The 25,194-nt window shown below is 42.2% G+C and overlaps 1 protein-coding gene across 1 annotated transcript in view; it reads right to left on the bottom strand.

The window, feature by feature from the left end:
• Window positions 1-1,118: 1,118 nt before the first annotated feature.
• The window catches only part of GALR1 (galanin receptor 1), a 652,342-nt gene continuing 628,266 nt past the window's right edge, over window positions 1,119-25,194 (bottom strand). Inside the window, exon 3 of the mRNA XM_073566437.1 lies at window positions 1,119-10,075. Coding sequence (XP_073422538.1) covers window positions 9,758-10,075 — 318 coding nt within the window. The 3' untranslated portion in view covers window positions 1,119-9,757. The remainder of the gene's footprint in view (window positions 10,076-25,194) is intronic.

Genomic DNA, 25,194 nt, shown 5'->3' on the forward strand with positions numbered 1-25,194 from the left:
AGTGACTACAGGATAAGGGAGATTTTGAATTTCTGCAGTCACTAGTGGACACTGGACACTTTTGGATTGTGTGAGGCCCCCTGAATATCAGAGCGATATGTCACAGGCTCGATGGCACAGGTGTGAAAAAAGTGACTACAGGATAAGGGAGATTTTGAATTTCTGCAGACACTAGTGGACACTGTACACTTTTGGATTGTGTGAGGCCCACTGACGCTGTATGGTGTGAAAAAATGCACGCTCAGTACCTCAGCAGGACAGAAAAAAAAATTGGGATTGCTTTTAAAAAAGCAGTTTGCAGAGCAGTGGGTAAACAGCAATGCAGCTGTCAGGAAGCCTTAGAAGGCAGCCTAACAACCAACACCGCTGATCCACCACAATATAGCCTCCCCTTGCACTGCACACACAGTGACTGGTGTGTTGTACAGGAAAAATCGCTAGCAGCAGAAGCAGTTTTTTTTTCTTCTTCCCTGCCTAACGCTCTCCCTACAGAATCAGCAACCTCTCCCTATGCTAAGATCGGCAGAAGTAAGATGGCGGTCGGCGTGCACGCCCTTTTATAACCCCTGTGACGCCCACCAAAGCAAGCCAATCACTTGGATGCCCTTCTGAAAGATGGGGGTGACCCCTGCCTATGTCATGACGTTGCCCACAGTGTCCGTGGATCCTGATTGGCTGAAAAAGAGCGCAAAACAAACTTTTGAAATGCGACTTTGGCACGTAAGTCGCCGACCTCGTGGCCGACCTCATCCTAGGGTCGGGTTTCGTTTCATGAAACTCAACTTTGCCAAAAGTCGGGGACTTTTGAAATTTTTCGACCCGTTTCGCTCAACTCTAGTAATGACTATATATATGAATTTCACTTTTTGTATTGAAGAACTGAAATAAATTAACTTTTTGATGATATTCTAATTTAGTGAGAAGTACATATATATCTCAGATATGCTATATACACATATCTGTTATATGCACACATTTGTTAATCGCTTATGTGTCTAACAATATAAGAATTTAGAAATAAACCAGATCATTTTATTCTTTCCGAAAAGCCTATTGTTTAGTCATCTGGAATAATTACCGCTTTACCGCAGCTATGAATAATGAAGCATCTCTTGAAATATATGAAACATAATTTCTCTTTAATTGCAGAATATTCCAAAGCTTTTAGAGAAAGCATTTCAACAACAAATATATTTAATCTGAAAGGAGAGATTTAAAGCTGGGAAGCGATAGACACAATAATACAATGTAATCTATTGAAGCAGGAAAACATCTTATCACTGGCTGGATAGGACTAGCGACTGATCTAGGTAGCTAAGCCACTGAAGTTTCAAAGTATACAATATTTTTACATAATGTACATTTCCTTAAATACATGCTTACAATGTACAGTAATGAACAAACAACAATTAAGACAAGGAGTTTTTTGCCGTATTTTAGGGGGACCTCATTTTTAAGATTCACTGTACAATGCAAAAACAAATAAGAGACATATGCTTATCAATGAACAATTAAAATCCTGCAGAATTAAATAATGTATTGTTTCATTGCAGAGAAGCTTTTGTCATTTTGCTCATGATTATTGCATTAATGTAGCTCATCCTGTATTTGGCTCAATATTTTACAGTAAAACTATAATACAAATTCTGAAAACAGCAGAAATATGTTAATATACCACGCAAAAAAAGAATCATGATTGACCATTCCTACATATTTAGTGTCAATGCAGCAGAGCTTTTTATTTTTATCACTTAGCAAAATATTTAGAGCACCACAGATTTAAAATTGCTGCACATTTTTACCTGCAGCCATACGGAAAACCTCTAATAGGAGATAACGGCACAGTGATGAATGGTAGCAAATTATTAACTCGGCTCAACTGAATTAGCAAATACCTTAATAACTCATTTTGACAGTTAAGAGAAATGTTTAGAAATCCAAATTGGGAAATAGGTTTATTAACACAATGTACAAACTTTCTGCTGCTTGCAATAAAATAATAAAACAAGAACAATTTAAAAACTTCAACACAACTAATAGAACAAGTGGTTTCTTCAAATTAAACACAACTTTCCACTTTTAATGACTACCGCAGCCTCATAATTATTCAATCCCTTTATAACAAATGTCATAACCAATGTCTATAAAACTTCTCTGCCATATAGCATGATGGTTGATTCACTGGACATCTTCAAAGGGATTCTTGAAAAGTATAATATCGTATGAGATGTAAATTAGACTTAAAGGAGCGGAGATGTTGATTCAGGGATGTATTCTAAAACCATACTTCGAATTGATAAATAATTTTTCTGCAGATATAAGGCAAAGTGTTATCCGGATCAGTCCCCTACGGCATTCAAAGTATGTTTTCCTCTGAAATTGTTAAATCTGCCTAAGTTGTGTGATGTCATTGAGAAAACGACTTTGCATAGTTCTTTAGAGCATAGATGCGCTTTAGCTAACAATTTCCATCATAAATACCTTAAAAAATGGGATTATTGGACCTCAACTTTCCCTTAGATTTCTGTTTCATCTCTGAATCCACCTCAATATTGTTTGTGTTTTTCTTATACATGTAGTATTATTGTGGGCAAGAAATCCTACGTCATAATTTGTTTTGTTGTTATAGTTATACTGTTACATTGCTTCTTTTGTTTATATTTCAGTGCAGTTTCCCCCTATTTGATATGTTGTAACAAACTAAGTTCTCTCTATGCTGTTTCCAAACTTCCCCATTCCCTTTCCCCTCTCACCCTCTTTTCTAATAAACAAACCCTTCAATTCCCAACCTACTTACTCCTTTTCCCTTACCACTCTCATTCCTTATTAATTATAAAAAACTAATTGGAAAAAAATACTGAAATCTTACAGCCAATGCCTGAAGGTCGGGCAGCATGTATCAGCGCTCAGGTTATTTAGGTTTCTGTTTTCCTTTGGATCAACACTACATGAAGAACTTCATTTACATGTGTATTTTTCAAATTTACCAACTACAAATATGTATATACATTTTCCCTAAAAGGCTCCACTGAGTTTACCAGTGTACTTGTGTTTTCTATACTAGTCCTTATGTGTGGATATGTGATTTACTATGTGAATAAATCACTAAAATGGAATCCAACAGTTTGTACCTGCTGCCCAATCCAAGGGCAACATGATCAGACACTTGCTGTAGATTCTCAGGCAGGTATATTTGACTCTGAAACATTGCAGGTTTTCAGAGGAAACCATACTGAAAGCAACAGGGAGCCTAGCCACACAGTAGACTTGTCGAACAGTCTGGTTCCTGGCAGCTCATCAACACCTTGCTCCCTAGAGTGACCATTATGTCCCTATACATGAATTCTGGGAAAAATCTGTAACTCCATGGGAGTGGGCATGGAGAAGCTACAAGAAACCCACCAGTCCTACTAGTCACATGTGAGGCTTGGTCCCCGATGGCTTTTAAAGTAAGTTTTGCCACAGCATTTCCGAGTCAAACACACATGCCTGAATTCTTACAGCCAGTGCCTGGGGATTGGGCAGCAATGATCAGCTGTCATGTTTTCTAAGTTCACTAGAATTTGTGGACCATTGCAATTTCTTTAATTTATATATAAACTTAAGTTATGAAGTGTGAAACCTTTTCTTTCATATTGATGTTCCTTATCTGCAGTTTTTCTTACTGTCTAGGCATACAACGTGACCAGGGACATAATTATTAATAGGGTCCATTATGGCCTGTAGAAAGGCTAGTAAAGCACGAAGCGGTCATTGTCCGCCATGCCTCACTTTTTTTCTGAAATCCCTGCACCTGCATTTGCAATATTGGCACTACCGCACTTTATGATATTGTCCAGGATGTTAAGAAAAGAAAAATGGACTCATTCACCTGCAGTCTGGGTAAGTGCTGAGATTCCTTCTTTGCCTTGAAAGCTTACTATATGTATTGGATCTGGCACCACCCTGAAAAGTTTTGTGCACGAGGTTGTGAAATTGCTATGTAGGTCATTCAGACACTAAAAAAGCTTCTGAAATTGGTGCCCTGATAGTCTTCCTTCCATATTAATAGGGTCTCTTTCACGAATGTCACTTACTGTACACACATGTTGTAAACTATGGTCTGTTGAATGAAATAGGGGATTTTTTTATGGACTGGTCATATTAGTCATGCAAATATATTGCCAATTCAAAATGGTTGGCAAATATTAGAAAATATGTCTGTTGTCCTTTCATAAAACAGAGCCATTCTTGTCCAAATGTTGCACTGGTGTTGCAGTTGTGCCATTTTTAAGTTAATACATTTTTTTCAGTATATTTCAGTATAGCTGATACTATATAAGTATGTATAAATATATAGATTTACAAATTTATAGGTAAATAGATTGGTAAATCTAATATATAAAGCTCATGTGTGTGTATGTATGTATGTCCGGTATTGGCATCCGCACCGTCACAGCTACATCCACAAAATTTGGCACAGTCACACGGCTGTACCCCGAGAGTGTCCTAGGCTATGTTGTGATGCAAAATTTTAACCCCGTGCGTTCCAATTCACCAAACAATTTTGCCCCTATCTACATAATGGGGAAAAAGTGTGTGTGTATCAAGCCCCGCCCCTCATTATGATGTCACAATTGCTGCCATGGCGATGCTGATTCATCATAGGTTGCAATGGTGACAGTTATGTCATAACGGTTACCATGGTGATGATGATGTCATAATGGGTAAATGGGCATGGGACTATGGGATGGAGGATGTATGATGAGTATATGGGCACTGGACTATGGGATGGAGGATATGTATGACAGGTATATGGGCACAGGACTATGGGATGAAAGATATGTATGACGGGTATATGGGCACGGGACTATGGGATGGAGGATATGTATGATGGGTATGTGGGCATGGGACTGTGAGATGAAGGATGTGTGATGGGTATATGGGCACTCGACTATGGGATGGCAAATATGTATGATGGGTATATGGGCATGGGACTATGGGATGGCGAATATGTATGATGGGTATATGGGCATGGGACTATGGGATGGAGGATGTATGATGGGTATATGGGCACGGGCCTATGGGATCGTGGATATGTATGATGGGTATATGGGCACGGGACTATGGGATGGAGGATAATTATAATTTGCTATAACTAACCACAGTTAGTTACTATGCCTGGGCAGCGCCAGGCTCTTCAGCTAGTATTTAATATAAGGGTATCACATCCGACATTCGGAATCTTCTCACATGTGAAATCAAAGTGTTTTGTTTCTAGTATAGCTTAGTAGTCTGTCTCCAGGATCGCTTTCATCTTTTTCTTTTTAAAACTATCCTTTAATTGTGCATAGGTTTACTTATAATAGATTTTCACTGGGTAAGATATAAAAAATGTGTTTTACTAACATCATATATGGTAATGTATTTTTAAATAATAAAGTTACCTGTAGTTTTAGTCAGTACAATATCATTCAATCTAAAAAAAAAAACCCACAAGAAATGTGATCTCACTGTCTGGTTATTATAAAAATGGATTTTAACACAAGTAAAGAAATTTTCAATGTTTAGTAGGGTGATTGAACACATTCTGGTAAAGTCATGAAAATTTGACCTTTTCAAACAAATCGACTGAAAAGATACAGAACTGGCGGCAACAGATGTAGTTTTCTAGATTAAACTATAAATAAGACTTTTTGCTCTCCCGGGTAATCAAACATTTTTCAGGTCAAATGTACAATGTGTTAGCAAAAGGTTACTGGACCTTTGTCAAGCATTCACTTGCAATAATAGTAGCAACACTTTACTTTCACTATTTTGGCATAATCTTGTATTTATCTTCGCCATCTTTTGCTGAACGTGTTCATTTCTTGCAATAATAAGACAATATATGTGACACAAAAGTGTACAGCTAAATTATGCTCAAAGTGTAAAGTTGTCAAGTGTGTGCATGCAGCAGAAAGACATTAAACAAAATACAATATGCACCATAAGAACATAATGATTTGGTGCTGATGGTAGAAGTTCAATAGAAAGGAAATGTGATCATTTTTGGATCCGTCACCAAATTGCACAATAAAAATTGCATTCATTATAAAATAGATCTCCAATACCTTGATGAGGCTGGTGTCCTTATTTCAATGTCATATTAGAATTTTCATGTTTTGCCCCGTGATATTAAAGTTTGTTTTGTATTAGTACGTCTAAAACTGAAATGCTAATTTTAATATCAGGAAGAGATGGACGTATAACAATGTCATGCAGGAAGAAATTTAAAAAAGGTTACAAATTACACAACGGTTATATAAAGAATATAAAGGGTCTACGTCATAGTCTATGTCCCTGGGAATCTTGGATGGAGGTGAAAATGCTGATATTGTAGGAAACATCAATCGTGCCAATGTGTGTGGTACAGCAGCACTGGTACTGACTAATCTGGATGCATAGAGATATGGTAAGTTGCACTGCAAACATTGATTTTGTACAAATATGTGCATTAGTTTTAAAAGATACAAATATTATTTTAATTAGGATGTTTAAAACTCTTGAGGCTGCCTTTAAAGTGTCTATAAACATTTTGTAAATGCAATGTATATGATGTTTATACACTTTTCAATGTTGAAATTGCAATACAAAGTAGAAAAAGTCATGGAATTAAAAGTTGTAGACCATGTGGGCAACACCATGAACCATGTCCCGCCAGTCATCCTCCAGTGATTATGGTGTGGGGTGGCAGAATGTCTGGTAAACAAGCTCCTCCAGTCTTCAGAAAACATGTTGTATCTACAACTGTGAGCATCATGCGTGGCTTCTATGTGCAACTATGCCCTGAAAAGTCTCTAGACTTATCTCCTATCACACTCATCTGGGAAGTCTTTGGTTGGCAATTACTAAGGGAACAGGAGCTGTGCATCTTGGTGATATGTGTCCCAAATTACATTCAGTGTGGCAGAACATTCTTCAGACAATTCATCATACTCCATACTAAATAAGTCAAGAAGTTTTGAAAATAATATTTCCACTTGGTCACCACCTGGGATTTAAATAATTCCACAACTTTTCCTTCTTTGAGTTGCAATTTTAATTATATATATTTATACAAATTAGGGAGTATATACACATATCTATGTACAAATATACAAATCAATATAATATGGGAGTACATAAAACAATGGAATATGACATATTTCTCATGTTTCAGCAGCCTGTAGTTTCTTTTTCCTGTCTGCTGGTTCTTTTTAATGTTTGATTAATAGTAAGTAGTAAATATTATACAGGAAAGGAGGTTTGGAAACTGCTGTTTGAAGGAAATTGGAAGAAGGCACAATGGGGCATATTTCTTAATTATTTCTAACTTTAAGGCAGTGTAAACTTAGATTGCAGTGTCTTAAAATGCACCACATTTATCTTTGTGGTTCATGCTGTTTATCCAGTTCATGAAAGGCCATGATCCCCTTTTCCTGACCATTCTTTTTTATATAAGCATTTTAAACTCTCTAAAAATTGTTCTCATTTGAATATTCAAATAATTTTTGCCTTTTTTTCGTGATACACGGGGATTCATTTATATGTCTTTTTTTGCAGATATTGGAAACATATGTTAAAAAAAGTAGGACATATATGTCTATTTTCTACGGAGGTTGTAAGCTTTTGAACATAATACTTTTTTTTTGCTGATGATTTCCCCTGTAACTAGAGTTGTTATATTAGCTCCAGTTACAGGGGAATTTCAGCCTCCTGACTATATAGTAAAGCTGATTGGGTCACCTGCAATCCTACAGTTCTTGCTCCTTACCTATAACCAGCAATCAAATATTCACTGTGTCCAGAGGAAGAAGTACTGTCAATGCTTACTAATATGTAGACACAAATGCTGGTTCACTGCTGTATATACAACAATCAAGAAGGTAAACATAGTAATAAACCATGTTTCTATTTAGTCTGTGAAGTATGCCTGTGTCTGACAGCCAGCTTCCCTCCCCCACAGTTGTCCGATCTCTTGCAAGTTGCTTATTCCATATAAGAATTTTAGAATGTCAATGTAATGTGTGGCCTGCCTGGACATTTGTACAGCAGTTGTGTTCACATGTACATTTATCTTTTCCATTTATCTGTTATGTTTAGAGAAGACAAATGGAGAATATAATCAGAATTTGCATTCTATACATTAATGGAATACTTTTCTTTAATTCTTAAAATAAAGATCAAATGGAAACTTGATGGACTCTATCACACTGGGTGAAATTTAGGTTTATCTGTTTCATTTTTCTATTCTAAATTTGACAGACAAATGGGAAAAGTAAATGGGCAAGTAAACACATTTTAAGTTGGCTTATCTCATGCCATAATTTTGTACCAAAAAAGTTTTGCCTAATATTTGGTGAATTGTATTGTGTTATAAGCCATGCGCCACCTCCTTTTCTGCTACATCTCACTCCTTTCAGCAAAGCTGCACTCCTTGTTAGACAAGGTTCTAAAAGACATCTAAAACACAAATTAAATATGGTAAAAGTGATGAAAGATTTTTTTTAGCAAATTGTGTAAGAAATCTGGCTCATGTAGCTTAATAAATCCCTCTATGGGTAAGACAGTGTTTTGATGAGAAGGACTGCAAAAAAAATGAAATGTCCGATTAACTAGAGCTCCACAGTTTTGACATCAAACTGGACAATGTCTAAAGCAATGAAAAGTTTTAAGAAAAACATATACAAACGTGATGAAGAGAGAATCAAAAAAGCCAAAAATATGCAGATTACCTAACAATTCTAGCTGTACTGCATCGAATCCTTATACAATTACTATAGTGCTTGTTATTTTGATTTATTACTGATAAGTGGAATAAGAGACAAAACCTTTAATAGTAATAAAAATATAAATGAATATTACATATTTTACTGTTAAGTTTAGTTACACCAGAGATTGAATGATCTAGATGAAATTTGTGGATTTCTGTAATATTCAATTCTAGAATTTAATTGATCTCAAACATATTAGCTCATCCCTAATGCTACCTGTTAACAATTAGTGGCTGTGGTTCAAAGTTAAGAAACCTATTGTAATGTGTAAAAACATAGATATACTGAGCAGTTGGCCAGTTTACAAATCAAACAGGAATCCAAGACTAAAGTTAGTTTTCATGACTCCATTTTTCCATTTTTAAATGTAATACTTTCTTGAGTGGAAGTGAAATAATTTTGTTTGAAAAAGAAAAGATAAAAAAGGTTAATGTCATGTAAAAAAAAATCACTTGCATCCAAATTATGCTTCTTTCATAAGTAAAGCCAATTATGGTCTAATAGTGGTTTTAAAAATCAAAACAGCAATTTCACGCTCCCCTAAAAAAGCATGCATAAAATGTGTCAACCATTCTTCTAATATGCAGTTAATATGCTAATTTTTGCCTTTACCAAATGCGTAACAGCAGCTAAAAGCACAGCAGCCAGCTAAACTGTATTGATGATAGCATTAAATTGGCAACATAATCATTATTTTTTAACATGTCGACATAATAAAAAATATAATTTACAGCTTCAAAAGCATCAAGATCTCCATCTTTCATCTCTTTTGATAAATCGAACTGCACTTTTTTCTATACCTCCTGTACTATGAGCAGTGGCAGCTTAAAGGATGTAGCTTATAGGATGTAAGCTAGCTGAAGCAGATGCCAGCTGCGATAAATCTAGACAATGTAGTGGCATTTTCAACCAAGTATCCTTGTGCTTTGAAATCTTGCGGCTTGCATTAATGAATCTGAGCAGGACCATCATCATCTTCTCTGTCAGACATGAGTGCAGTTTGTAGAGGGTGGGGTCTCCATTTTGCTTTTTATTTCCTTAGCATCACTTTGCATGGTATCACAGCCTATCTGACATTTAAATACTTGCTTGTAAGCTTTTCGGAAATTTTCAGACAAAAAAGCATAAATGATAGGATTCACAGAAGAGTTACTGTAAGCAAGGCAATGAGCAGTTATTCTGAAGACAAATGAGGCCTGAGTGAGAGGAAAGCTTCCAAATTCTGCCCAGAGATGGATCACATGATGGGGGAGCCACGATATTCCAAACACCACCACAACAACGAGCACTGTTTGTGCAGTCTAGAAGATAAAAAAATAAATAAAATTAATATTGCATATCATCAAAAACAGCAATTATGAAATGTGTAAAGAATCAAAGCCCAAGATAGCTATTACTCCACGATAGACAGAATATATATACACTGCTCAAAAAATAAAGGGAACACTTAAACAACAGAATATAACTCCAAGTGAATCAAACTTCTGTGAAATCAAACTGTCCACATAGGAAGCAACACTGTTTGACAATTACTTTCACATGCTGTTGTGCAAATGGAATAGAAAACAGATGGAAATTATTGGCAATTATCAAGACACCCTCAATAAAGGAGTGGTTCTGCAGGTGGGGACCACAGACCACATCTCAGTACCAATGCTTTCTGGCTGATGTTTTGGTCACTTTTGAAGGTTGGTTGTGCTTTCACAGTCAAGGTAGCATGAGACGGACTCTATAACCCACACAAGTGGCTCAGGTAGTGCAGCTCATCCAGGATGGCACATCAATGCGAGCTGTGGCAAGAAGTTTTGCTGTGTCTGTCAGCATAGTGTCAAGAGGCTGGAGGTGCTACCAGGAGACAGGCCAGTACACCAGGAGACGTGGAGGGGGCCGTAGGAGGGCAACAACCCAGCAGCAGGACCACTACCTCAGCCTTTGCGCAAGGAGGAACAGGAGGAGCACTGCCAGAGCCCTGCAAAATGACCTCCAGCAGGCCGCAAATGTGCATGTGTCTGCACAAATGGTTAGAAACTTACTCCATGAGGATGGCCTGAGTGCCTGATGTCCACAGATGGGGGTTGTGCTCACAGCCACACCAAAGGGGAAATGAAGCCACTAGGGTATTCAAGACATCTTAAGAGATCTTGCTCCATTCCATTCATATTTATTGCTATGGGTATGGACCCCGATTCATTGCTCTAAGTCATCCCAAAGGTGCTGTCAAGGGTTTAACACCTAGAGAGGAGCAAGAAGACCCCAGCATCTGATTACTCTTACTCCTGCGCTGAATATTGTATAAGCCCCTCACCTTCTTATTAAATGGTGTAAATTTATTTTGGCAGTGCAGGAGTTAATTTGCTCTGCTGACAGTTCTGGGAGTCTGAGAGTTAAGCTGTAAGCTGTACACTGTTAGCCACTCCCATTCCCTATATAATCTGGGTCCTTACTAACACACATCACCAGAGCCAGCTTATGCTGCATGACTGGGAGGATAGTAGTTGTTGGTTTTTGGAGGAGGCATTAAATGGATTTTTCTGTGACTGTTGCTTGGTTTTGTGAGTGTGATAATCCCCTTTCTTCTACTTTGGTTTTACCCCATCCTCCACTTTCCAGTGCATACCTCTATTATATGTGAGTGTATATTTTTAAGCCTAGTATTATCTGTTTCCCCTGTTCATGTTACCTTGTTTGTCTGATTCCTGCACTACCGTGCACTGCTACTCACATTTTCCCTAGGTGGGGAAGGGTACACACAGAGGGCAGATTCAGAAGATAAGGCAAAGTACATGACCCTGGCATCTTCACCTTCAGAAGTATCCTGGGGAATATGGCAAGCTTGGGTGCCCCCTAGCATTAGGGGCAGGGAAGTAGCCTCTGGTCCCAAGTCACCCAACAACAGAGTTATGACAGGTGATCTATAGAGTTTAAATCAAATGATTGGCCTGGCCATTGCAACAGGCAAACATTTTTCTTGGCTAGCTATTTTTTTACTAAATTGGATGTGTGCTTAGGAACGTTGTCTTCCTGGAATTTCTAGCCCCTGCCTACTTTGGTTTTACCATGTGTGGACATTACATTCTCCAGTATATCCTTGTACATGGTAGAATTCATATTTCCATTGATTCCATGCAGAGGGCCAATGACAGATGCACTAAAGTATCCCAAAACCATGACATTGTCACCATGTTTCATTGTAGGTGTTTGTTACCTTACATAAACATTACATTTTTCAATTTGGCGATATATGCAGTGCTTGCAATCACTACCAAACAGATTGAACTTGGATTCATCTGACCACAACACCTAAGATCAGTCTGACTCTTTCCATTGGCTGTTTTTTTTTTGCAAACTCGAGTCAGACCATCCAGTTCTTTGTCGAGAATAAAAGCTTCCTGACTGGAACTCATGCATTCAATCCTACAGCTCTTAGCCATCATACCACAGTTTGGCGACTCACTTTGACCCCATGTTCTTTGTTTATTTTGTGCAAAATCTGTACAGCAATTTTATGGACATCAGATACTGATTGCTTCTTTGTAATGTGATCAACTTTGGAGGAAGTTTTCTGTGTTCATCCACTGCTAGGTTTGTCAGCTGTTCCAGAAACTTCTTTTTATTTATTAGACGTGACACTTAACTCTGAGAAGAGTTGAATTTATGAATTCAATAGGTATCTCTCTTTAGCTTTTGCCCCACTCTACTCTCAGAATAATAAGCTTCCTGACATCTGGTAATAAATTTGGATTTGTTTTTGCCATGCTTTAACCTAAAAACCCACAAAAAAATTAATACTACCCATGACTACCCAAAAGCTTGACTACCCATGACAAAAATGCAAATCATTAGGCCCAGCAAATTTTGAAAACTAAAACATAAATGGATAAAACAAAGCCAAACACAATTTTCATCCTTATAGCTGACAACCATTTGCTTCCGGTATACTAAAATCACCAGGAAATGGTATCACAACAACCAGACAGAAATAATCACACTTTTTTTTTATAAAAAATGCTAAACTTTTGGTTGCTTCTTTGTGTACATATATACAGTGGGTACGGAAAGAATTCAGACCCCTTCAAATTTATCACTCTTTGTTTCATTGCAGCCATTTGGCAAATTCAAAAAGTTCATTTTTTTTTCTCATTAATGTTTGCTCTGCACCCAAACTTGACTGAAAAAACAGAAATGTAGAATTTTTTGCAAATTTATTAAAAAAGAAAAACTGAAATATCACATGGTCATAAGTATTCAGACCTTTTGCTCAGTCTTAAGTAGAAGCCCCATTTTGAGCTAGTACAGCCATGAGTCGTCTTGAGAATGATGCAATACGTTTTTCACACCTAGATTTAGGGATCATCTGCCATTATTCCTTGCAGATCGTCTCCAGTTCCATCAAGTTGGATGGTGAACGTTGGTGGACAGCCATTTTCAGGTCTCTCCAGAGATGCTCAATTGGGTTTAGGTCAGGAATCTGGCTGGACCAGTCAAGAATGGTCACAGATAGAGTTGAGCGAAACGAGTCGAAAAAATTCAAAAGTCGCCGACTTTTGGCAAAGTCGGGTTTCATGAAACGAAACCCGACCCTAGGATGAGGTCGGCCACGAGGTCGGCGACTTACGCGCCAAAGTCGCGTTTCAAAAGTTTGTTTTGCGTTCTTTTTCAGCCAATCAGGATCCACGGACACTGTGGGCAACGTGATGACATAGGCACGGGTCACCACCATCTTTCAGAAGGGCATGCAAGTGATTGGCTTGCTTTGGTGGGCGTCACAGGGGGTATAAAAGGGCGTGCACGCCGACCGCCATCTTACTTCTGCCGATCTTAGTATAGGGAGAAGTTGCTACTGATTCTGTAGGGAGAGCGTTAGGCAGGGAAGAAGACAAAAAAACTGCTTCTGCTGCTAGCGATTTGGCCTGCACAACACACCAGTCACTGTGTGTGTAGTGCAAGGGGAGGCTATATAGTGGTGTATCAGTGGTGTTGGTTGTTGGGCTGCCTTCTAAGGCTTCCTGACATTCCTGCATTGCTGTTTACCCACTGCTCCGCAAACTGCTTTTTTAAAAGCAATCCCAATTTTTTTTTTTGTCCTGCTGAGAAGACAAAAAAACTGCTTCTGCTGCTAGCAATTTGGCCTGCACAACACACCAGTCACTGTGTGTGCAGTGCAAGGGGAGGCTATATAGTGGTGTATCAGTGGTGTTGGTTGTTGGGCTGCCTTCTAAGGCTTCCTGACATTCCTGCATTGCTGTTTACCCACTGCTCCGCAAACTGCTTTTTTAAAAGCAATCCAATCTCCCTTATCCTCTAGTCACTTTTGTCACAGCTGTGCCATCGAGCCTGTCACATAGCGCTCAGATATTCATTGGGCCTCACACAATCCAAAAGTGTCCAGTGTCCAAAAGTGTGTGCAGAGATTCAAAATCTCCCTTATCCTCTAGTCACTTTGGTCACAGCTGTGCCATCGAGCCTGTCACATAGCGCTCAGATATCAGTGGGCCTCACACAATCCAAAAGTGTCCAGTGTCCACAAGTGTGTGCAGAGATTCAAAATCTCCCTTATCCTCTAGTCACTTTGGTCACAGCAGCTGTGCCATCGAGCCTGTCACATAGCGCTCAGATATTCATTGGGCCTCACACAATCCAAAAGTGTCCAGTGTCCACAAGTGTGTGCAGAGATTCAAAATCTCCCTTATCCTCTAGTCACTTTGGTTACAGCTGTGCCATCGAGCCTGTCACATAGCGCTCAGATATCAGTGGGCCTCACACAATCCAAAAGTGTCCAGTGTCCAAAAGTGTGTGCAGAGATTCAAAATCTCCCTTATCCTCTAGTCACTTTGGTCACAGCTGTGCCATCGAGCCTGTCACATAGCGCTCAGATATCAGTGGGCCTCACACAATCCAAAAGTGTCCATCCAGTGTCCAAAAGTGTGTGCAGAGATTCAAAATCTCCCTTATCCTCTAGTCACTTTGGTCACAGCTGTGCCATCGAGCCTGTCACATAGCGCTCAGATATCAGTGGGCCTCACACAATCCAAAAGTGTCCATCCAGTGTCCAAAAGTGTGTGCAGAGATTCAAAATCTCCCTTATCCTCTAGTCACTTTGGTCACAGCTGTGCCATCGAGCCTGTCACATAGCGCTCAGATATTCATTGGGCCTCACACAATCCAAAAGTGTCCAGTGTCCAAAAGTGTGTGCAGAGATTCAAAATCTCCCTTATCCTCTAGTCACTTTGGTCACAGCTGTGCCATCAAGCCTGTCACATAGCGCTCAGATATCAGTGGGCCTCACACAATCCAAAAGTGTCCAGTGTCCAAAAGTGTGTGCAGAGATTCAAAATCTCCCTTATCCTCTAGTCACTTTGGTCACAGCTGTGCCATCGAGCCTGTCACATAGCGCTCAGATATCAGTGGGCCTCACACAATCCAAAAGTGTCCATCCAGTGTCCAAAAGTGTGTGCAGAGATTCAAAATCTCCCTTATCCTCTAGTCACTTTGGTCACAGCTGTGCCATCGAGCCTGTCACATAGCGCTCAGATATCAGTGGGCCTCACACAATCCAAAAGTGTCCATCCAGTGTCCAAAAGTGTGTGCAGAGATTCAAAATCTCCCTTATCCTCTAGTCACTTTTGTCACAGCTGTGCCATCGAGCCTGTCACATAGCGCTCAGATATTCATTGGGCCTCACACAATCCAAAAGTGTCCAGTGTCCAAAAGTGTGTGCAGAGATTCAAAATCTCCCTTATCCTCTAGTCACTTTGGTCACAGCTGTGCCATCGAGCCTGTCACATAGCGCTCAGATATCAGTGGGCCTCACACAATCCAAAAGTGTCCATCCAGTGTCCAAAAGTGTGTGCAGAGATTCAAAATCTCCCTTATCCTCTAGTCACTTTTGGTCACAGCTGTGCCATCGAGCCTGTCACATAGCGCTCAGATATCAGTGGGCCTCACACAATCCAAAAGTGTCCAGTGTCCACAAGTGTCTGCAGAAATTCAAAATCTCCCCTGTCCTATAGACACCTTGTACCTTGTTTTACATTACTATATAGTTTGTTGGATTTTGTCTACATTTCTACCAAAAATGAGGAAGGCTGGTGGAAGAGGCCGTGGAATTGGGCGGGGGTTGGCAGCTGGTAATGATGGTGTTGGTGGTGGATCTGATGGTGGTGGCAAGAGTAAAATAGGACCGAATGCAGGAGGTGCTGACCCTGCGTCATCGTCTGGCTACATAAGGCCTCGAACGCTTAGTTTTCTAGGAGTTGGCAAACCGCTTTTAAAGCCAGATCATCAGGAAAAAGTTTTGCCTTACATTGCTGACTCAGCCTCCAGCTCTATCGCCTCCTCTTCTTCAGTTGTAAAAAGTAAAAGCACTGAGTCGTCATTGGAGGCTCATGTTCATGAACCACACCTTTCCTTGTGTCCTTCACCCCAACCAAGATTGAAGGATGACGCAGGCCATACTACTGATTACTCCATGGAGCTGTTTTCACATACCATGCCTGGATTATCAAGTGAAATGGTGAATTACCCAGGCCAAGATGAATCTGACATGGAGTGCACTGATGCACAGCCGCTGATGGATGATTCTGCTGGTACATTCACTCAGAGCACTACATTGTCCTCGCAGTGTACAGAGCCAGATTCTGACCCTGATGAGACTCAGGTGCCCCTTTCCGCACACTATACCACCATATACGGTGACACAGAGGAAGGTGCACATGACATAGAAGAGGAGGTGATGGATGACCCAGTTGTTGACCCAGATTGGCATCCATTGGGGGAAGAGGGTGCTGCTTCCAATAGCTCAGATGAGGAGCATCCACAGCAGACATCGACATCGCAACAGCTGTTATCTGGCAGGCCCGGAGCACTCCAAAGACAGGTTCCAAACATCAAAAGAGTTGCTGGACAGCTTGTCCAGAGGGTCAAAAGATCACAGCGTGCTAGGCCGCAAAATGTCTGCCAAAGTAGGAAGAGTGCAGTGTGGCACTTTTTTGAACAAAATCCTCATGATCTGGCCAAGGTTATCTGTAAGAAGTGCGCAAAGACCTTTAGCCGAGGGAAAAATCTGAAAAATTTGAATACCAGTTGCATGCTTAGACATTTAACCAGCATGCACTTGCAAGCGTGGACACAACACCAAACCTCAAGTGCCACATGTGCAACTGATCACAACGAAGGTAGTCAGCAACGCTACATTGTTTCCCCCACTGTAAGCCCACCGGTTAGCACAGCAGCAAATGTTGAGGTGTCGTTGCAAGACCACAGCAGTCAGGGAATCCCACTGTTATATCAACGAAAGACTGATTCTAGGCCATCAGAAAGAACACCAACTCCATCACCATCATCAACCCTCTCTCAGTCCGCCCTCTCCACCGCTACTTCCACCATATGCAGCTCTCAAGTCCAGCTCACCCTCCCAGACACTATGAGTAGGTCAAGAAAGTACTCAGTCTCTCATCCGCGTACACTGGGTTTGAACGCCCACATTGCCAAACTAATCTCGTTTGAGATGATGCCCTTTCGGTTGGTGGAAAGCACAGCTTTCCGCGAACTCATGGCCTATGCAGTACCACGCTATGACCTACCCAGTCGCCACTTCTTCTCTCGCAAAGCCATCCCAGCCCTCCACCATCATGTGAAAGACCGCATTGTCCATGCACTCAAGCAGTCAGTGAGCGGAAAGGTGCACCTCACAACTGATGCATGGTCCAGTCGGCATGGCCAGGGCCGTTACTTGTCCATCACTGCGCACTGGGTTAATGTGGTAGATGCAGGGTCCACAGGGGACAGCGGTGGTGGGACAGTGCTGCCTAGCCCACGGTATAGGAAACAGTTGGCTGTAGGCGTTTGACCCTCCTCCTCCTCCTCCAGAAGCGAAAGCTAGTCCACAGAGCGCAGTCGTACGAGCACTCCATCTGCAGCTGCCACTGTTGCACACGATGTGTCCCCCTATCGAGCAGCTAGTGGAAAGCATCAGCAGGCTGTGTTGCAGATGATGTGTTTGGGCGACAGACACACCGCCGAGGTGCTGGCCGAGTACTTGAAGCGACAAACTGAGTCATGGCTGGGCAGTGTACATCTTGAGGCAGGCAAGGTAGTTAGTGATAATGGCCGTAATTTTGTGGCAGCCATAGCCCTTTCAAAACTCAGCCACATACCTTGCTTGGCTCACACCTTGAACCTGGTGGTGCAGTGCTTCCTCAAAAATTATCCGGAGTTAACAGCCCTGCTCCAGAAGGTGCGAAGACTGTGCGCGCACATCCGCCGGTCGCCTGTACACTCCGTTCGTATGCAGAAGCTGCAGCGATTGCTCCACCTTCCCAACCACCGCCTCATTATCGACATTGCAACAAGGTGGAACTCCACCCTGCACATGGTGGAGCGGCTGTGCGAGCAGAGGCAGGCCATAATGCATTTGTGGGAGGATACACGGCCAGGCCCTTTTTTAAGCAGACATGGAGTTGACAGGTGTGCAGTGGTCGAAGCTGAAAGACCTTTGTAAAGTCCTTCAGTGTTTTGAGGAATGCACACGGCTGGTAAGCGCAGACGACGCCATCCTAAGCATGAGCATCCCACTTATGCGTCTGCTCATGCAAACTTTGACGCACCTTAAGGAGCAGGCGTCTGCAGCCAATGTTGATGAGGAGGAAGAGGAGGAGGGAATCCTTGATGACATTCAGCCATTGTCTGCTCAGGGACCTCTCCTGGACGAGGTGGAGGAAAAAGAGAAGGAGGAGGATGATGATGGGGATGATTACTTAGGGGAGGAGGATGCATCTCATGGGGCAAGTGAAAATGTTGGCATGGCAAGGTCTGGTACAGGGTTTGTGCGTGACTGGAGGGATGTGGATTTGCCATAAGTGCTCCTCCACCCAGCACTCGCAGTGCATCATTGACACCGGAAACATTGGCCCACATGTCAGATTATGCCTTGCGGATCCTAAAAAGGGACCCCTGCATTGCCAAAATGCTGAACGATGACGACTACTGGTTGGCCAGCATCCTGGATCCACGCTATAAAGGCAAATTACAAAACATCATGCCACAGGAGAACCTTGACCTAATATTGGCTAATAAACAAGCAACTCTGGTAAATCGGTTGCTTGAGGCATTCCCAGCACACAGCAGCGGTGATGGTTCTCACACGAGCCGTACGGGCCGGGGGCAGCTTGGCAGAGGTGTTCGTGGTGCACACAGCAGAAGTGGCGTTGGAGACAGGGGTTTCATGACAATGTTGTGGACTGATTTTTCAAATACCGCTCACACAACTGGTAATACTGCATCGATGGAAAGTGACAGGAGACAGCAGTTGTCAACTATGGTTACAAACTACTTTTCCTCCCATATCGATGTTCTCCCACACAGGTCATTCCCCTTTGACTATTGGGCCGCTAAACTGGACACCTGGCCTGAATTGGCCCAATATGCCTTACAGGAGCTCGCTTGCCCAGCTGCAAGTGTGCTATCGGAAAGAGTCTTCAGTGCAGCTGGATCAATCCTGACAGAAAAAAGGACCCGTCTGTCAACCCAAAATGTGGATGATCTAACTTTCATTAAAATGAACCACGCATGGGTTTCCAAGGATTTTGTCCCACCTTCCCCTGATGACACATAGGGTGACAGAAAAATGGCTTGCTTTGGTCCACCTCTTCCTGGCACTTCACCTATTTCGCCTTTTACATCAGCTGAATGTCCAACATCAACATATGCCACCTTCTAAAACTCCCTAACTGTGCTGCCTCCCCCCCATGGCCGGGGTCACCACCTATCGCACGACACCGTGCGAGTGCCGTTGCCCTGGACAGGTGGGTAGGCCGACTCTTGGGCGCGGGCAATTGCACAGGGTCCCTCATAGCGCAATCAAGTGTCTCTGACGGTGGTGGTGCACACCCGCCGTCAGACACACCGCTGTACTATGAGGGGCCCAGTGCCAGTACCGACACCCACAAGTGGGCCCCCCTTGCTTGGGCAGGGCTCCAGCATTTGCAATCTTTACCTCTCCCTGCTCCTCCGCTGTGTAATCTGGGCCGTCAAATCCATACTGTGCCTGACACCGTCTGAGCCTGCCTCCTGATGTATAGACATATATTTTGAATGTGTACGCTATCCATACATGTTATCCGGGGATACGGTACCCTTTCTAACCTTTGTGCAATCACGTGCAATCCATACTGGGCCTAACACCGTCTGAGCCTGCCTCCTGAGACATATATTTTGAATGTGTACGCTATCCATACATGTTATCTGGGGATACGGTACCCTTTCTAACCTTTGTGCAATCACGTGCAATCCATACTGGGCCTAACACCGTCTGAGCCTGCCTCCTGAGACATATATTTTGAATGTGTACGCTATCCATACATGTTATCCGGGGATACGGTACCCTTTCTAACCTTTGTGCAATCACGTGCAAACCATACTGGGCCTAACACCGTCTGAGCCTGCCTCCTGAGACATATATTTTGAATGTGTACGCTATCCATACATGTTATCCGGGGAAACGGTACCCTTTCTAACCTTTGTGCAATCACGTGCAATCCATACTGGGCCTAACACCGTCTGAGCCTGCCTCCTGAGACATATATTTTGAATGTGTACGCTATCCATACATGTTATCTGGGGATACGGTACCCTTTCTAACCTTTGTGCAATCACGTGCAATCCATACTGGGCCTAACACCATCTGAGAATGATAGATGGGGCCCACCATACACTGGAACATTCCAAAGGTGGACATCAGACACTGGAGCAGCATTTACAGGGCCCATTATACAGTAGAGCATTAGAAATGGGGCCCATTATGTTTGGAGCATTATTTGGGCCCATAAGACAGTAGATCTTCATCCATGGGGACCAACATATACTGTAGCATTATGTGGAGCTCATCATATACTGTTTCAAACATTATATGGGACCAATGATTCTGTATGGAGAAATAGATGGGCCTCGTCATGAGATGTAAAAAGTGAGGTATTTTTCATTGTACTATACCGCTATTTCTCTGCCGTATCGGAGCATGATGAGTTGTGGTATGTGTTAAAGGGGCGCTCTTTCGCCCAGGGCACATGAAAACCTGGAGCCAGCCCTCCCCCCCACAGTCTGTAGCCAAATAACCCCCATTTTTCAGTGCGTAACTTGTATTATGAAGTTAATTAAGGTTGACAAGCTTAAGTAAGAAGAATTGATGCTTTTGGCATTCAAATGGGCACTGTTGGTGTGTTTCCTGTCCTCCTCTCACTGCCGACTTTTATTCCCCATTGACTTACATTGGGTTTCGTGTTTCGGGACGACCCCGACTTTTCCCTATAATCGGACGATCTTGCTCGACCCGACTTTTGGAAAAGTCGGGTTTCACGAAACGAAACGCGACCCTAAAAAACCAAAAGTCGCTCAACTCTAGTCTCAGAGTTGTTTTGAAGCCACTGCTGTTATTTTAGCTGTGTTCTTAGGGTCATTTTCTTGTTAGAAGGTGAACCTTTGGCCAAGTCTAAGGTCCAGAGCACTCTGGAAGAGGTTTTCATCAAGGATATCTCTATACTTGTCTGCATTCATGTTTCCTTCAATTTCAACCAGTCATCCTATCCCTGCAGCTGAAAAACACCCCCATAGCATGATGCTGCCACCAACTTGTTTCACTGTTGGGATTGTATTGGACAGGTGATGAGCAGTGCCTGGTTTTCTCCACACATACCACTTAGAATTATCACCAAAAAGTTCTATGATTGTCTCATTTGACCAGAGAATCTTATTTCTCATAGTCTGGGAGTCCTTCATGTGTTTTTATCAAACTCTATGCTGGCTTTCATATGTCTGCCACTGAGGAGAGGCTTTTGTCACGCCACTCTGCCATAAAAGCCCGACTATTGGAGGGCTGCAGTGATAGTTGACTTTGTGGAACTTTCTTCCATCTCCCTACTGCATCTGTTGTGCTCAGCCACAGTGATCTTGGGGTTCTTCTTTACCTTTCTCACAAAGGCTCTTCTCCCAGCTCAGTTTGGCTGGACGACCAGGTCTAAGAAGATTTCTGGTGGTCCCAAACTTCTCCCATTTAAGGATTATGGATGCCACTGTGCTATTAGGAACCATGAGTACTGCAAAATTCTTTGGTAACCTTCGCCAGATCTATGCCTTGCCACAATTCTGTCTCTGAGCTCCTTGGCCAGTTCCCGTGACCCCATGATTCTCATTTGGTCTGACATGCACTGTGAGCTGTGAGGTCTTATATAGACAGATGTGTGCCTTGTGCCTTACAAATCAAGTCCTATCAGTTTAAATAAACACAGCTGGAATCCAATGAAGGAGTAGAATGATCTCAAGGAGGATCACAAGGAAATAGACAGTATGGGACTTAATTATTAGTCTGTGCAAAGGGTCTGAATACTTATGACTATTTGATATTTCAGTTTTTCTCTTTTAATACACTTTCAAAAATTTCGACATTTCTGTTTTTTTCAGTCAAGATGGGGTTCAGAGTGTACATTAATGAGAAAAAAAATCAACTTTTTAGAATTTACCAAATTACTTCAATGAAACAAAGTGCAAAATTTAAAGGGGTCTGAATAATTTCCATACCAACTCTAAATATGTATTTATACATACTGTACACATAGTACAGTCCAACATTTTTAGGCAGGTGTGGAAAAATGTTGTATTCGGCGGCAAAGTTGCTACAGACAACTTTGTTTATATCCAATTTGTGAGCTCTTAATGGCATTGGCTGTGTGTTTGGGGTCATTATCCAGCTTAAGAATGAATGTGAAGCAAATCATGAGCCTCCTTGATGGTAATGCATACTGACTAACATTCTGCCTATATTTCGCAGTGATGAGTGCACCATTAATCTTCATTCAATCCCAAACTCTGCTGAAATGCAGCCCCAAATTTTCAACCTCCTATGTGCTTAACTAAATCCTGAAAACACTCTCAGCCCTTTATTGAATGTTTTGATTTATCAGTCCAACTCAGTTTTAGTATTTTTGTGCAAAGTTGTGTCTTTGCCCTTGTTTTCATGCTAATCGTGTTGTTTTTGACTATCCATTAAAAGCAATTTCTCCAAACAGTAGATAGGCATAGCTTTGCCCCACTGGTTGCTGCCAGGTCTAAACTAATGGCACTGCTGTACATACTTCGATTTTGAAGGGACGTAAACATGATGAGCTCTTTATCTGCTGTACTAAGTTTCCTTGGCCACCCACTGTATTTATGGTCCTCAATGCTGTCCATAGCCATCTGTGTCTTGAGGATACGCCTACACTGCTGTATATCATGGCTGAGTTGTATGCAATGTTTTATCAGATCGCACTCAGCCTAGTGTTATACTATAGGGCAGCTCAGATCTCTGATTATTTTATCAGGCTGATTCTTAAGCCCGCGTTACACACTGCGATATCGCTAGCAATATCGCTGTAAAGTCACCGATTTTGTGACGTTACAGCGATATTGCTAGCGATATCGCTACATGTGATACTTACCTCTGACCGGCTCCCCCACTGGTTGTCGCTGATCATGCGAGAAGCTGCTGGACCATTTCTCGTCGTCCACTTCCTGCGGCGCTTCCTGCTGTGACGACGAGCGACACGTGGAGCCGGGCGGGAGGACGCAGGATCGCCGCGTCTGACAGGTAAGTAGCGATCCCCATCCCCAGCAATGTCGCTGGTGAGATCTGCCTGAGTGGCAGCTCACTAGCGACCACCTAGCGATTCACCAGCGATCCTGACCGCGTCATATGGCTGGTCGGGATCGCTGGTGAGTCGCTAGGTGTAACGGTACCATTAGTGAGAAAATAATTGCAGCATGCTGCGAGTGTATCTGATAATTGGATCACACTCACCAATTCAAGTCTGTGGGTGAGAGTGAAACATCAGACTGCACTCGGATATCATGCAAGTACAGTCCGATTTACTCACACAAAGGTAATGAAGAATATGGAGACATTAAGTTCTCAGTATTTTCCACACCTGTGCTACAATTCTCCTCATACGATAGAATCGGTTCACACTCAGATGATACTCGGATCAAGGTGAAGACAGTTTGATCTGAGCGTCATTAGCATAATTGGCCCAGATCTCTCACAAGAGAGAATCTTCACACCAGTATGAGTGTACCCTAAATGGTGAGTATTGCAGGCAGATACTTATCCATTATGCAATAAATCCAAGAAGGCGTCTAATTGGCTCCAAAAGAATTCTGCAGCAAGCAAATATTCTAAACATACAGCCAATTTCATTAATAACTATCTTCAAGGTAAAAATGAATGAGGCTTCCAGGAATTATAATATTTAGGTATCTTTTTTTGTAAATTCGCTTTGCAGTTTGTAAAATTAACTACCAGCACTCCTATTTTTGGAAGCCTTCTATTTTGCAGAATTTTTACACACCCACCTAAAACGTTTCCATAGTATATACTGTATATTAGAGATTATGCAATTACAATTTGACTATGCAAAATGTTATGTTGTTTTATGTCGCATTGTGTCACAACATGTCAAGCTAGTAAGAGCCTTAGCAAATGTCTGAGAAAGATAGAAAGAACATGGGGGCGTGGCCTGGATCTCATACAGGGAGGACGTGTCTTATGGCAGCTCCCGCTTCCAGCCACAAAATTGCCTTATTTGGCCCGGACGAAAGTGGCAAAAACGAATTTTAGAGTGCCCCGGGCTTGGAGAAGAAGGTGAGGGGCGGTGGGGAGAAGAGATGGGCTGCTGCTCTCCGCCGTGACACCGGAGCGCAGAGCGGCCTCGTGGAGGGTGCTGCAGTGCTGGAGAGAGACGGGCGCCATCTTTACATCCCCCTGAGCACAAGACCTGGAAACCGGACCGCAGGAGGCCCTCGATAGAGGCGTGAGACCGCGGAATAAGGAGCGGTCTCGCCCGTTGGAGCAAAAGGCGGTGAGAGGGAGCCCCCGGTGAGCTGTCTGTGGGGCCTGCGGGGATTACTATCGCTACGTGCGGTGGAGGAAGGTGCTGGCTCTGGGCCAGACGGGTTGTTGACGGCCCCCTGTTTTGCTGAGACATTTCCCAGGGACTGAGTTGGTTTTTTTTTGGAACGGGGGGATATCGCTCTCCCCACATAGAGGTGCTGCTGTCTGCAGATTTATGCGACCTTGGTGAGGAGGACATTGTGTCTTTTCTGAAGCGCCGCGGTGGGGAGTTGGCGTTACCCTGTCCCTACCGGCTCCAGCAGATCCCCACGGATGTTTCCATATATTAACCCCTCACCCTCCAAGTTACATGGGGTTATTTTCATATAGAAAAATGCTCTACTAGACTTTTCTTGACGCACGGGTGGTAAATTAAAGGCACGCTTCAATTAAGCAAAATGGTCAAAACTAACAAAGAGCGTGCAAAACCGTTGGCTGCAGAGGCGTATCGAAGCAAACAGGGTGAAATGGATAAATTTTTGAAAAATAAATCTGCTTCATCTA

Source organism: Dendrobates tinctorius, unplaced genomic scaffold, assembly GCF_039654945.1.
Source record: "Dendrobates tinctorius isolate UK_male_01 unplaced genomic scaffold, ASM3965494v1 ptg000004l, whole genome shotgun sequence".
Taxonomy (NCBI): Eukaryota; Metazoa; Chordata; class Amphibia; order Anura; family Dendrobatidae; genus Dendrobates; species Dendrobates tinctorius.